At 41.7% G+C, this 15,490-nt stretch overlaps 2 protein-coding genes across 7 annotated transcripts in view; one reads left to right on the top strand and one right to left on the bottom strand.

Moving 5' to 3' along the window:
• The window catches only part of LOC137371555 (dTDP-D-glucose 4,6-dehydratase-like), a 98,923-nt gene extending 90,029 nt beyond the window's left edge, over positions 1 to 8,894 (bottom strand). For all 4 annotated transcript variants that reach the window (XR_010975250.1, XM_068034375.1, XM_068034374.1 and 1 more), the window contains exon 1: positions 8,804 to 8,894. Coding sequence is in view for 3 of the 4 variants with exons in the window: in XM_068034375.1 (XP_067890476.1) it covers positions 8,804 to 8,889 (86 nt within the window). In the remaining variant the exon portion in view is untranslated. The remainder of the gene's footprint in view (positions 1 to 8,803) is intronic.
• A 223-nt stretch (positions 8,895 to 9,117) lies between these two features.
• Positions 9,118 to 15,490, top strand: part of gpr180 (G protein-coupled receptor 180) — a 162,498-nt gene continuing 156,125 nt past the window's right edge. For all 3 annotated transcript variants that reach the window (XM_068034370.1, XM_068034371.1, XM_068034372.1), the window contains exon 1: positions 9,118 to 9,502. In XM_068034370.1, coding sequence (XP_067890471.1) covers positions 9,364 to 9,502 — 139 coding nt within the window. In that variant the 5' untranslated portion in view covers positions 9,118 to 9,363. The remainder of the gene's footprint in view (positions 9,503 to 15,490) is intronic.

Raw genomic sequence — 15,490 nt, forward strand, 5'->3', positions numbered from 1 at the left:
CTATGGAATCTCCTTTTATGACTGCATTGCTACTCTTTGCTGTTCCCTCCTGTGCAGTCCCTTGTCCATTGGTGTCATGTCTGGATTGCACTTCTTCAAGGTGTTGTTGCTCCCAGCAGTCTCCAATGCCAAGTACCAGTTTGAGAGTGGCACACACCCTGAGGATGTGCTTGTTAATGTCATCCTTCCAAGATTAAGATGTGTTGCACAGAATAAATAGCACAGAAACAGGCGATATGGCCCAAACAGCCGTGCCAGCGTTTATGCTCCACTCAAGCCTGATGACATCTTTCTTCATCTAACCCTATCAGCATAGCATTCTATTCCTATTCCCTGAAATGCATCTTGAAGATTCGACTCAATCACTCCCTGTAGTAGCTAGTTTTACATTCTCATCACCCTCTGGGTAAAGAAGTTTCTTCTGAATCGCCTAATTGATGTCTTGGTGACTATCTTATACTGGTGGCCTCTAGTTTTACTCTTCCCCAAATTACCATTGGTTTGCAATTAGATCAGGTGCTGGATAGGTTCTACACTGGATTTTGTTATAAGCGAAGCTTCAAATGGTACTTTAAACGTTATCCTTTTGGTCAAATCAGATGGGGAGAAAGAGATACCAAATAGAAAATGAATGCAGTCAAATAAAATCACTTGTAAATCATAATTTATCATCAAGATGATTTGGCTTATTTGTGTTGTCAGATCAATATGCGACATTAAACTTCACATGCAAATTCTTCCAGTTTGTAGTTCTGTCCTACTTCCAAAAAAAACCCTTTACTTATAAACAGGTGATGAGCTATAAAGTAAGGAATTATTATATATGGAATATATTTATGGAGAGAAAAAGGTAGAGAGAGTGAGACGTTCTCCCACACTATCAGGAAAACAATTTCCTATGTAATTTCAAGAGGGAAGAAATGTAGCAGAAATTTGTCCTAGCAGAAGAAGTAAATAAATATGTCAGGAAAAAGTCTGTTTATATAAATTGGATTGGGGATGAAATGGAAAAATAACATGTGATAGACTTAACTACTGCCAACTTTAAATTTTTATAAGATGTTTAGACCAGCCGTTTCCCAGCAAATTGTGGAAATTTTCAGTTTGTTTACAAGCTTAAGTTCAAAAACAGTTCTTAGATTTTCCAAACCCTGGATAATCTGGAAATAACAGTGGTACCCAATGACAAGAATGACAACTGAGGGAACTGTTCAAATTTAATAAAACAAGAACCTGCTTTGAATTGCAATACATCAAACTTCTGTCATGCTCTTGAGTAAATAAGTGCTTCCTAATCTTCAGATTGCCATTGGAATCTGGAACGCACTGCCTAAACAGGTGGTAGAGGCAGGAACCCTCACAACATTTAAGAAGTATTTAGAGGAGCACTTGAAATGCCATAGCATACAAGGCTACGGGCCAAGTACTGGGAAATGGGATTAGAATAGTTAGGTGCTTGATGGCCGGCACGGACACGATGGGCCAAAGGGCTCGTTTCTGTGCTGTATAATTCTATGACACTCACATCAAACCCATAAGCACGTTGCTCACCACACCAGGTGCCTACATAAAGCCCAGATCCATTATCAGCATCATGTTGCAGCTATGCCAATTCTTGTGTATGTATCATAAGAGACGTGATTTCAGTAAAAGTAAGCCTTCTATCAAATCTCAAGATTTTTTTTCTACTGGCCTGCTATGAACTGAAACCTGCCCAACCGCCACTGGAAGTTGCTAAACATGAAACGATCCAGCAAATGTCATCGCAATCACTTTCATCATAACCTTAAACAGATAGCTAGCAGCATGGTGATAACAGGTGGTATTTTTTAAAGGTTTTATTGCACAGCATTTTCAGATGCAGTAATATTTTGTGAAGTGTTCTGATCTGTTAGAATTAACTAATGAAGTTTATAAACCAACTATCAACGAAAGCAAACTTCTGCAGGTGCTGCTAATCTGAAATAAAAACAAACATTTTTGGAAATACTCAGCAGGTCAGGCAGCATCTATGAATAGAGAAACAGTTAATATTTCAGGTCAATGGCCTTTGCTCAGAATTGGAAAAAGAAATGCATAAAGTTTTAAGCAAGTATAGCGGCAGGGAAAGGGGGGAAGTGGAAAGAATAAAAGGAATGGTCTGCGATAGAGTGGAAGGCAGGAGAGATTAAATGACAAAAGGGATGATGGTGCAAGGTAAAAGCAGATGGTAATTGGACGTAAAGGAACCGCAAATGGGTCTAGAGAGGTATAAATGGAAAATAGCAGAACCACTGCCACCAGCTGCCTTCTAAAAAAATGGGGGTAGACGTTATGATCTGAAATCGTTGAACTCAGTGTTGAGTCTGGAATGCTGTAAAGTGCCGAACTGAAAGATGAGGTGCTTTTCCTTGAGCTTAAGTTCAGCTTCATTGGAACAGTGTAGGAGGCTGAGGACAGAGAGGTCACAGGGGAAGTGGGGCAGAGACTTAAAATGACAGGCGACCAAAGCTGAAGGTCATGCTTGCAGACAGAATGAAGGTGTTCTACAAAGCGTTCACACAGTCTGCGTTTAGTTTCCCAATTGAGACCACATTGTGAGCAGTGAATACAATATTATAAATTGGAAGAAGTACAAGTAAATCACTGTTTCACATGAAAAGAGTATTTGGGGCCCTGGACAGCAAGAAGGGAGGAGCTACGAAACAGCAAGGGGTGGCAAACATTGGTAGGTGTTGTTTATAGGCCACCAAACAGTAGTGGCAATGTAGGGAATGGTATAACTCAGAAAATTAGAGGTGTATATAACAAGGGAAATACAGTAATCATGGGGGAATTCAATCTACATATAAACTGGGTAAATCTAAGTAGCTGTGGAGGATGAATTCTTGGAATGTATGTGAGATGGTTTTCTAGAACAGTATGTTGAGAAACCAGCTAGAAACGATTTTGGATGCAATATTGTGCAGTGAGAAAGGGCTAATTAATAATTTTGTTGTAAAGAAGCCTCTAAGGAAGAGGGACCATAATATGACAGAATTTTACTTTAAGTTTGAAAGTGACGTAGTTCAATCCAAAACTAGGGTCTTAAATCTAAACAAAGGAAACTAAGAAGATATGAGGAGGCAAAGTGGCTGTAGTAGATTAAGAAACTATATTAAAAGGTATGATGGTAGGCAGGCAACAACAGCTAAACAAAACCTCGAACCTGCAGTTAGGAAGACATAGGACACATAGAAAAATAGGAACAGGAGTAGGCCATTCAGCCCCTCGAGCCTGTCCCTCCATTCAATGAGATCATGGCTGATCTGCGGTCTAACTCCATATACCTCCCTTTGGCACAAATCCCTTAAAATCTTTGCTTATCAAAAATCTATCTATCTCAGATTTAAAATTAACAACTGTTCTAGCTTCAACTGCTGTTTGTGGGCGACAATTCCAAACCTTGACCACCCTTTGTGTGAAGAAGTGCTTCCTAACATCTCTCCTGAACGGTCTGGTCCTAATTTTTAGACTATGCCCCCAGTTTTAGAATCTCCAACCAGTGGAAATAGTTTATCTTTATCTAGCCTGTCTTTTCCTGTTAATATCTTGAAGACTTCAATCAGATCACCCCTTAACCTTCTAAATTCTCCAAGTGGGGTATAACCAGGGTTTTGTACAGCTGCAGCATAACCTCTGTGTCTTTATACTCCAATCCTATGGATATAAAGGCTAATATTCCATTGGCCTTTTTGATTATTTTCTGCACTTGCTCGTGGCATTTTAAAGATCTATGCACCTGAACCCCCAAGTCTCTTTGGATAGCCACTGTACTTAACCTCTTACTATTTAGAAAGTACCCTGCTCTATCCTTTTTTGGTCCAAAATAGATAACCTCACACTTGCCTGCATTGAAATCCATCTGCCATAGTTTTGCCCACTCAACTGGTCTGTCAATATCTCTTTGCAATTTTATGCTATCATCTAGACTGTCTACAATGCCACCTAACTTTGTATCATCAGCAAATTTGGATATATGGCTTACTATGCCATCTTGCAAGTTGTTAATGAATAATGTGAATAATTGAGGCCCAACACAGATCCCTGCGGGACACCACTAGTTATATCCCGCCAATCGGAGTACTTATCCATTATTCCCACTCTCTGTCGCCTACCACTCAACCAACCTTCTAACCATGTCAATAATTTGCCCTCAACTCCATGGGCTTCTACCTTAGTTAACAGTCTCTTATCAAATGCCTTTTGGAAGTCTATATAAATCATTCATAGACACTCCCCTGTCCATTACCTTAGTCACCTCTTCAAACAATTCAATGAGATTTGTCAGGCATGACCTTCCTGTTCCCCCTTTCACCTTCTTAAAAAGTGGAGTGACATGTGCAACCTTCCAATCCAGAGGGACCACTCCTGAATCTAGGGAACTCTGAAAGACTATAGTTCGGGCATCTACAATGTGCTCGCCTACTTCCTTTAACACCCTCGGATGGAAAACATCAGGTCCTGGGGATTTCTCACTCTTTAGTTCCATTAATTTCCTTGTTACTGATGATTTACTTACATTAATTGTATAAAGTCCCTGTCCCCTATTGGTTATTAATTTTTTTCAGGACTTCCGGCAAGTTATCCTCCTTTTCAACTGTAAATACTGAGGCAAAGTAATTGTTCAACATATCTGCCATTTCCCCATTATCAATGATAATATCTCCAGTTTCAGCTTTTAGTGGGCCTACATTGCTCTTGACCACCTGTTTTCGCTTTATGTAACTATAAAATTTCTTCTTATTGATTTTGATGTCCCTTGCAAGTTTCCTTTCATAATCTCTTTTAGTAGCTCTTATAAGCTGCTTTGTGACCCTTTGCTGGTCTTTGTATTGATCCCATTCGGCCGGATCTGTGCTGTGTTTTGCATTTTTGTAAGCCACTTCTTTTTGTTTTATGCTATCCCTAATCTCTTTAGTTGCCCATGGCTGTTTTTTCTGTGAAGTGGAGCTTTTTCCTCTCAGAGTTATATTTGTATTTCATTCTGTATTTCATTAAATGTTTCTTTAACTATTCTCCACTGTTCTCCAGTCGTTTGACCATTAACAGATCTACCCAGTTAACGTGGACAGTCTCTGTCTCATCCGGTAAAGTCAGCCTTACCCAAGTCTAAAATAAAAACGGCAGGCTAGCAAGCACTCCCATAAACATGCCCATTTTATTGGACTCATCAATCTCCCATTCTGCCAATGGAGTGCCCAAAATAACAAATTTTAATAAATTATTTCATATTGTTTTCGGAAGGAAGAAAACTGTTCCTAAATCTTGAAATATTTACAACAAATTTACATTCCTTTGAGGCACAAAACCCTAGCAGGAAAGGTGATCCAACTATGGGTAACAAGAGAAATTAAAGATTGTATTAGATCAAAGGAAAAGTTGCCAAACAGTATTAAGCCTGAGGATTGGGGCATTTTAGAATTCAGCAAAGGAGGACCAAGAAACTGATAAAGAGAAAATAGAATATGAAAGTAAACTAGCAAGAAACATAAAAACGGACTTATAAAGCTTCTACCAGTATGTAAAAAGGAAAACTTTAACAAAGACAAATGTGAGCCCACTACAAGCAGAGACAGGAGAATTTACAATGGGGAATAAGGAAATGGCAGAGAAACTAAATAAATACTTTGTGTGTATCTTCACGGAGGAAGATACAAAAAATCTTCCAGGAATACTAGAGAACCAAGGGACTAGTGAGAATGAGGAATTGAAAGAAATTAGTATTAGTCAAAAAGTAGTACTGGAGAAATTAATGGAACTGAAAGTTGATAAATCTCCAGACTTGATGATCCACATCCCAGAGTGTTGAAAGAGGTGACTGCAGATATAGTGGATGTGTAGGTGGTCATCTTCGAAAATTCTATAGATTCTGGAACGGTTCCTGCAGATTGGAAGGTAGCAAATGTAACACCAATATTTAAGAAAGGGAAAACAGGGAACTACAGACCTGCTAGCCTGACATCAGTAGTAGGGAAAATGCTAGAATCTATTATAAAGCATGTGCTAACTGGACACTTAGAAAATAATGGTAGGATTGGGCAGAGTCAACATGTATTTATGAAAGGGAAATCATATTTGACAAATCTGTTGGGAGTTTTTTGAGCATGTAACAAGTAGGATAAGAGGGAAGCAGTGGATTTGATGTATTTGATTTTCAGAAGGCTTTCGATAAGGTCCCACACAAGCGATTAAGAAGCAAAATTAGAGCACATGGGATTGGGGATAATATACTGGCATGGATTGATTGGTAAATGGACAGAAAATAAAGAGTAGGAATAGACAGGTCATTCTCAGGTTGGCAGGCCGTGACTACTGGGGTACCGCAAGGATCAGTGCTTGGGCCGCAGCTATTCACGATCTATATCAATGATTTGGATATAGGGACCCAAATGTAATATTTCCAAGGTTGCTGATGACACAAAACTAGGTGGGAATGTGAGTTGTGAGGAGAATGTAAAGAGGCTTCAAGGGGATTTAGAAAGGCTAAGTGAGTGGGCAAGAACCTGGCAGATGGAATATAATGTGGAAAAATGTGAAGTTATCCACTTTGGTAGAAAAAGCAGAAATGCAGAGTATTTCTTAAATGGTGAAAGATTGGGAAATGTTGATACCCAAAGGTAGCTGGCTGTCCTTGCTGAAAGCGAACATGTAGGTGCAGCAAGCAATTAGGAAGGCAAATAGTATGTTGGCCTTTATTGTAAGAGAATTTAAGTACAGCAGTAAAGAAATCTTGCTGTACTTGTATACAACCTTGCTGACACTGCACCTGGAGTATTGTGTACAGTTTTGGTCCCCTTTCCGAAGGATATACTTGCCATAGAGGGAGTGCAACGAAAGTTCACCAAACTGATCTCTGGGATGGTGGGTTTGCCCTACGAGGACAGATTGAGGTGACTGGGCTTATAATCTCTAGAGTTTAGAAGAATGAGAGGTGATCTCACCAAAGCATACAAAATTTTTAGAGGGCTCAACAGAGTGGACGCAGGAAGGATGTTTCTCCTGGCTGGGAGGTCCAGAACCAGGGAACAGAGTCTCAGAATAAGAGGTAGCTATTTAGGACTGAGATGAGGAGGAATTTCTTCACTCAGAGGGTGGTGACTCTGGAATTCTCTGTCCCAGAGGGCTGTGGAGGCTGTGATTGAGTATATTCAAGACAGAGATTGAGATTTCTGGATACTAAAGATATCAAGAGATATGGCGATAGTGTGGGAAAATGGCGTTGGGGTAGATCAGTCAAGATCTAGTTTAATGGCAGAGTAGGCCGGATGGCCTACCCTGCTCCTCTTTCCTATGTTCCTTAAATGGCATGTGTTACATTTCCTGCACTTGTCTGGGAAGGTGCTGTGGGAAGGGTTAGGGGTAAAAATGATAAAGGTGTGGATCAGACCCTTTGGAATGCTGGAAGTGGAGGGTAAGTTTTATTTGGTAGTGATGTCATACTGGAGGTGGTGGTTTTGTTGAATGTGGAGGCTGGTGGGTGGTATGTAAGAACAAGGGGAACCCTATGGTGGTTCTGGGAGAGGGGAAGGGGTGAGAGCTGAAGTAAGGGAAATGGAACAGACACAGTCCAAGGCCCTGTAAACTATGGGGTCACTGTCAAACTATATTGGTTTATATTTGAAAAAAATAGCAATTCAACATTTATATACCAAATCTCATGACTTTTAGGAGTTTGTCTCTTGATTTGAGACAGTGGCGTTGGTATTAATGGTGTTGCTCACCACACCAGGTACCTATGATCAGCATTGTGTCACTCACCACACCAGGTACCTATGATCAGCATTGTGTTGCTCACCATTCTAGGTACCTACAAAGGTGAAATCAGTAGTCCATACTCAGCATTGTGTTGTTCACCACACCAGACCCCTGCTCTGCACCATGTTGCTCTCTACCCCAGCTGCCTATGATTTTTTAAAAATTTGTCCTTGGGATGTGAGCATCTCTGGCAAGGCCAGCATTCATTGCACATCCCTAATTGCCCCCGAGAAGGTGAGGTGAACCACAGTATTTGTATAATAAAAGCAAAACACTGCATATGCTGGAAATCTGACGTAAAAACAAGAAACGCTGGAAATACTCAGCAGGTCTGTAGAGAGAGAAGCAGAGTTAACATTTCAGGTAAGTGACCCGTATTTGTATGGCCAGTCCAGTTAAGTTTCTGGTCAATGGTAACCCCCAGAACGTTGATGATGGGGCTTCAGCAATGCTAGTGCTATTGAATGTCAGGAGGAAATGTTAGATTTTCTCTTGTTGGAGATGGTCATTGCCTAGCACTTGTGTGGCACAAATGTTACTTATCACTTATCAGCCTAAACCTGAACGTTGTCCAGGCCTTGCTGCATATGGTCACAGACTGCTTCAGTACTGGAGCAGTTGCGAATGGTACTGAACACTGTGCAATCATCAGCAACCAACCCCACTTCTGGCCTGAAGATGGAGGGAAGGTCATTGATGCAACCGCTGAAGATGGTTGGGCCTAGGACACTACCCTGAGAAACTCCTACAGTGGGGCTGAGATGATTGACCTCCAACAACCATCTTCCTTTTTATTAGGTACAGTTCCAGCTAGTGGAGAGTTTTCCCATTGACTTTAATTTAGCGAGGACGCCTTGAGGCCACGCTCAGTAAAATGCTGCGTTGATAGTAAAGACAATCACTCTCAGCTCAGCTCTTCAATTGTACAGGGCTTCCTCCCCCATCACCTCAGATCAACAACATGCTTCTCATCACACCAACCACCCGTTTCTACCAATGACAGACACCCCCACCACTCACCACCTACATGAAGCCGGCACCGCCAGTCACGAGCAGCCGCTTTTTAAACCGGGCTCGTGCCATCGTCACATTCCAACCGCTTTCTTCAGACATCTTCACTCACTGCTTTACGGCTGTCGTAAAGTACACACGTTTACAATTTTTAAAAAATAAAATTATACCTCGAGCTAACTCAAACTCCTTTTTGCTGTTTCAAATGACAAATTCAACAAATCCTACGATTCTTGGCCGTGGGATTTATTTAATTCCTGCAAGTTCAGGATTTATTTCTTCATATTTACGATAGCTTTTGCAACCACTTTGTGACTGCGTTTGACACGTAGGAAAACCACCAGCAAAGCTGTTCATAAAAAAAGATGATCAAACTTGCAGAGTTCCGTCCCTGTTTGATGCCGATTGGTTATTATTTTCAACACAGGGCCGATCCTGGCCTTCTCTGAAGTTAGGAATGGTTATCTTGGGTGTCAGTTATTCGCAGTATCAGTTTGGAGATGCAGGGCTTTAGCTTCTGAGCCTACAATAGCTGAGCTGCGGTGCAGAGTTGGGCTTTTAATAACTTCTGAAACAATGGCGCTTTTATTCCTTCTGACCACTTTTGCAGAAGTGGGGTTGCTGATGTGCGAGGGGAAAACAGTGAATGGATTTTTCAGTAGTGATATCGCGAGGCAGAGTGGAGGGCAGCAAGTTGCTAAATTTCTGTTTCATGGTAGGTGCTGGTTGATTTTAAGGATTTGTATATCCAGTACTTTCAGATAACATTTTTGCAACGTCTACATTTTGAAGCATCCACAATAATCCAATTTTCGTAGTGCTCACTTTCTTTAGGAGCTTCATGTTACATGGATAAAAGGTGCACATACTGAAATAGCTCGGCAGCAGTGCAAAGGCAAAAGGTAAAGATGTCAAAGATTAGTTGACACGTGGCTAAAGGTTAGGGGCAAATTGCCTTTAATGGATTAAGTTCCAATGTCAATGCATTTATTATCCATGTTACAGTTTCTTCTTTATGTTGTTTCTGGTTCTCAAATGTTGGAAAAATCACACTTTAATCTTGGAAAAGGCTGGAGTCAGTCTGGTTTATTAAAGCCCCATGGTTTGTATTGTAGAACCTGATTCCACTGGTTCTTGAGTTACATTTAACATGACTCCCCAATGCAGCTGTGAATGTGGCCCCCTACTGGAACACTTACACATAACAACTAGTTCCTAGCTAATTAGTTCCTAACACTTTACAGATAGTATAACAATATATATATTTTTTAAAATATATACATATATAACATCCCTCTTTCTTTAATATATAATGCCCCATATCAATATAACTAAAAAAGATTATCATCTGACTTATGGAAATAATCTGAACCCCTTTGTGGAGTCTTTTGTAGCGTGTTTTTTTAAATATTCACAGTATCGCTGGGGTGGTAAGATTTTGTGCCTCCATCTTGTAGATTTGGCATTTGTTGCTCTCAGTGGTGAGTTGGCATGCTGTACAGGCGATGTCGTGTCACTTGCTGGTGATAATGTTGTCTTGCTGGATAGTGATGTTTCCGGTGTTGTTGATGGTCTGTTCCAGCTCAGGTGTAGGTCGAATATGGATTCTGTTCCTTCTCATTTGGTTACCAGTTTCGGTCTCAATGATATATGACCTTGGAGTCTCAGCTTCACTAACAGCTTTTGCTGGGCTCCAGGTTTACATGATTGGATCCTGTATGTGTACAGTTTGTCTTTTCAACAGCTTGGGTAGGGATTTAGCATATTTGTTGAAGTGTTGCTGTCTTCTTACTTGTGCTTCAGTGAGTTGTTGTCTCACTTCCTCCTGATCACTTGAAGGATGTATTTTGCTTGGCAGAGTTGTCTTATATTTTCTTCCATTTAACAGCTCTGCAGCTGATTTCATGTCAGCCTTGAGAGGTGCGGATCGAAGTGACAATAAGGCCAGGTTTGGGTCTTCCTTCGTCTCTTGGCATTTCACAGGTGTTCTTTTGACCGTCTGGACGTGTCTTTCTATAAATCCGTGTCCCCGTGGGTACTGTGGTGATGAGGTGATGGTGTTGAACCCATACCCAGCAAATTCCTTCAATTCTCTGGATGTAAACTGGGTGCCATTGTCACATATTAACCTTTCAGGAATCCCTTGCTCAACGAACAGAACACGTACTGCTAAGATTATTGTTGTGGCTCTCAAGTCTTTCATCTTCTAGATAAAAGGGAATTTTGAGTAGTAGTCTGTGACTGAGATACCATTCTTGATTATGTGTGAATAAATCGACTCCTACAGTATGCCATGGTCTGGGTGGTACTTCAGTAGCAATCATCTCCTCTTTCTGTTGTGAGTTTCTGTTCTTCTGGCATACATTGCATGTAGACACTATATTTTCAATATCTTTGTATATGTCTATCCAGTACATCCAGTAAAAGACAGAGGCGCAAGGGGAGAGCCAACTGTGCAACAGCCCCAACAAACAAATTTCTCTGCAGCACCTGTGGAAGAGCCTGTCACTCCAGAATTGGCCTTTATAGCCACTCCAGGCGCTGCTTCACAAACCACTGACCACCTCCAGGCGCGTATCCATTGTCTCTCGAGATAAGGAGGCCCAAAAGAACACAGTGTATCTTTTGGAGATGTTCTTTCTGCATTGTTTTGGGTCTGATTATTCTGGATCCGGCCAGCAGAAGTGAGATCTAGTGAGATATCATCTGTGATAGACTAGTACTGCCGTATTGCTGGCTGTGTGTACTGTTTCCTATCAGGTCATCCCTGGATCACTTGCTGAGATAGCATCTGTAACTGCTCGTCTTTGGTCTCCTCTCTAATTTGACTCAGTTTCGGTGGTGTTACGTTCACTAGGTGATGAATCTTTATGCCTAGATCTTCTATCTCATGTTTCTCTTGTGGTGACAACCGAGATAGGGTGTCTGCCAGTACCATGTCTCTAATATAAAAGCAAGATACAACTGTAGTACCATGTCTCTTCCTGGCCTATATTTCAGAGTGAAATCATAACTCTGAAGCCTCAAGAGTAACGTCTGCAGTCTTGCTGGTGTTTTACGTAGATTTTTCTTGTAGATCTGCTCCAGTGGACGATGATCACTCTCCACTGTGAACTTCCTCCCATAGAGATATGTGTGGAACTTCTCACATCCATACACGACTGCCAAAAGCTCTCTCTCTATGTTGGCATATCTTGTCTCAGCTGATGTCAGAACTTTGGACGCAAATGCGATTGATTTTCCCTCTTGTACCAGTGCTGCTCCCAGTCCTTTTGTGGAAGCATCTACTTGCAGAGTGACCGGTTTCTTTCAGTTGTAGTACGACCAATTTGTCTCCTTGCATACTACCTTTTTGAGTTTGTTGAAACTCCTGTCATGTGACTCTGACCACTCTACATCTTTCATCAGCTCCTGCAGGTTTGTCGTGTGTTCCGACATGTGCGGAATAAAGGAGCTCATGTATTGTATCAAACCAAGGAAACTTCTCAACTCTCTCTTATCTCTTGGGGCTTCCATCCTCGAGATCTCTGAGATTCATTCAGGGCTCGGCTTAACTCTGTTGGATGTGTACGCCATTCCGAAGAACTGACATTCCGTTAATTTCACAATGCATTTGTCTGTGTTTAGCTTAATCCCAGCTTTCCTGGTTCTCTCCATGACTTCATGCAGATGGTTGTCATGATCTTTTCCATCTACACCAAATATCTGGATAACATCAGCTATGCCGACTGCTCCTTTGCATACCCTGTATGTCTTGTCTACTTTCTGTTGGAACACATCCTGGCACGCTTTGAGGCCAAATGGTAGACGTAGGAATTTGTACTGTCCAAAGAGTGTGTTGAATGTTGTCAACAGTGAAGATTTTGTGTCCAGCTTCACATTTCAGTAGCCATTTCTGGCATCAAGCTTGCTGAAAACTTTTGCCCCTGCCAGTGCTGGTGTGATTTCTTCCATTGTTGGAATAGGGTAGTACTCCCTCTTTATTGCTTGGTTAAGATCTTTGGGATTTGGGCAAATTCTTAGCTGTCCATTTGGCTTCTCTCTCACCACAATGGAATTTACCCAATCTGTAGGCTCTGTGACTCTGGTGATCACCTTCTTTTCTTCCATTTCTCTCTTTCAAGCTTTCCTTTTAGTTCTACTGGTACTTTATGTGGGGGATGAATCACTGGTTTCATCGCTGGATCAATAGTAATGTGATACTCAAAATCTTCGAAGCATCCAATCATCTCATCAAAACACTCTGGGTACATTTTGTACCAGATCTTCTTTGCTTCTTATTGGAGGGCACTTTGCAACGGGTGTACTATCTTCAACCGTCAGTGTCGCCTCCTTCACCTCATGGTTTACGGAGATAATCTGCAGCTCTTCACAATTGCTCAACCCCAGGATAGCTGGACCATCTGTTTCTGTGACGTAGAACATACAGTTAACATCTTTTCCTTTGTTTGTCCCTCTGATTTGGGTTGTTCCTAGCTGTGGAATCTCAGTTCTCCCATATGCTGTTAGCATGACGTTGTTTGGTTTCAGAGCACCTTCCCTTGGACAACCATTTTTTTCCAAATTTTCAGGAAACATCTGGTATAGTCTGAGCGGGATGATGTTACTCTGCACTCCAGCATTAATCTTCACCTTCTGATTTAACATCATGGGCTTATTTCTCAGCCTCTTCCAGATCTGAATAGTTGTGTGAATTTCTTTTCTCTGGGAACTGTCACATCCGGACATTTCATGCAGTTCTATGGTTCCTATGTCTATCATGTCAAACCCATCGCCATCTTTCAGGGTATGAATGTTTTGGTTTCTTTCGCTATTCCTTTACCCTGTTACTCTGGCTCTGATGACTCGTCTACCACCTTCTTGCCTTGTTCTTCACATCTTTTCTCAGTGATTGGTCTTTCCACAAGCTCTGCAGATTGATCCATCTGCGGGACATTTCCTTCTATCTGTCAATTCATGTGATCGTCCACAGCTCCTGCACGTCTTTCTCTCTGTTTGGTGTACATTCTTTAGTTGTTGTTTCACTGCATCGACCCTGCTGCCTGTCTCTTGGCTTAACTGAAGGCTAGCCATTTGGGAGGTCAGAGTCTTCATCTGTCTGCTCGTGGCTTCATGTGCTCTGGCAGTGTCTATAGCCTGCGATATTGTGAGCTTGTCCTGTCCAATTAGAGTTTTTTGTACTCCAGGATGTGCAGAACCCCAAATGAGCTGATCTATCAGCGGTTCATCTATGTCCTTAAATTTACATTTTCTGGCTGCATTTTTCAATCTTGCTACAAAATTTTCAATAGGCTCACTTAGTTCCTCTCTGAGGCCTTGAAATTCATATCGGTATATCCGATGATTTGATTTTGGCTGGAGATGGGTGCTGAATCTTTCAAAAATTTTGTCTGCGTTTTTGCTGGCCTCTTCGCTTAGGTCCCAGCTGTTAAATAAATTTAATCCTTTATCTGCAGCCCACAGAAGGATATAGCTGATCCTCTCCTCTTCACTGGTGCCTTTTAGGAACTATTGAATGCCAAATTGCACTTTTGTTTAAACTTCTCAAAAACTTCTGCGACATCATCAGCTCCGCAATTCACGATGGGCTAAAGCAGTGCATTCATTCCTGTCCCAGCTGACATTTCGATCTTTTTTTTCAGAGTTTTGGCACGAGTCACTCAGTTTGTCTCTCTCTCTCTCTGGGGCTAATTTGGGTCCTTTTTCTCAATCTGATGCTTTTAAGAATGTTGTTGGTTTACTCACAGCCACCATGTTTCATCTTTATGTTGTTTCTGGTTCCCAGATGTTGGAAAGAATCACATTTTAATCTTGAGAAAGACTGGAGTCAGACAGGTTTATTACAGCACCATGCTGTGTACTGTAGGAACTGATTCCACTGGTTCTTGTGTTACACATAACATGACTCTCCAGTGCAGCTGTGAATGTGGCCCCCTACTGGAACACTTACACATAACAACTAGTTCCGAACTAATTAGTTCCTAACACTAAAGGCCTGCTACCCGACCCGAACCCGATGGGACCTGGCGACATGTGTCGGGTTCGAGTTGGGTCCGGCTTTCGGGCTTGGGTCGGGCCGAGTTCGGCTCGTGCTCGGGACAGGTCGGGCTGGACACATACGGTAAGTGCTCTGCCAGTAAGTATTAAAATTAAAAAACTTAGTTGATCTGGGAGTCTGGGACGAAACTGAGTCTGTGCAATGAGCGATGATGTCACTATGATGTCATCACGCATGCGCTGCAGCTTCCTGGAGGTTCTGAGTCGGTAGGTAAGTAAAGGGATGGTTGGGTTGGGCTCAGGTCGGGTCGAGTGGGGTCGGGGTCAGGCTCGGCACCGAAATTGGAAGGGCTCGGGCCGGGTCGGGCTTGGGCATGCTGTGGATCGGTCAGGTTCTTTTTCCCGACCTGAGTAGGCCTTTACCTAACACTTTACGAATAGTATAACAATATATACATATATAACAGTTACCCTGAATAATTCAATAGATGTAATGAAAATATGGTAATTTTTTTTTCATGAATGAATAAGGAAATAAAGACACTTTTAGACAACATGAAGGAGGCCATTCGGCCTATTGTGCATGTGCCGGTTGTTTGGCAAAGCTATCCAATTAATCCCATTCCCCAGCTCTTTCCCATAACCCTGTAATTTTTTCCCCCTTCAAGTATTTAACCCATTATCGAAATGTTACTATTGAATCTGC

Source organism: Heterodontus francisci, chromosome 6 (genome assembly GCF_036365525.1).
Source record: "Heterodontus francisci isolate sHetFra1 chromosome 6, sHetFra1.hap1, whole genome shotgun sequence".
Lineage (NCBI taxonomy): Eukaryota > Metazoa > Chordata > Chondrichthyes > Heterodontiformes > Heterodontidae > Heterodontus > Heterodontus francisci.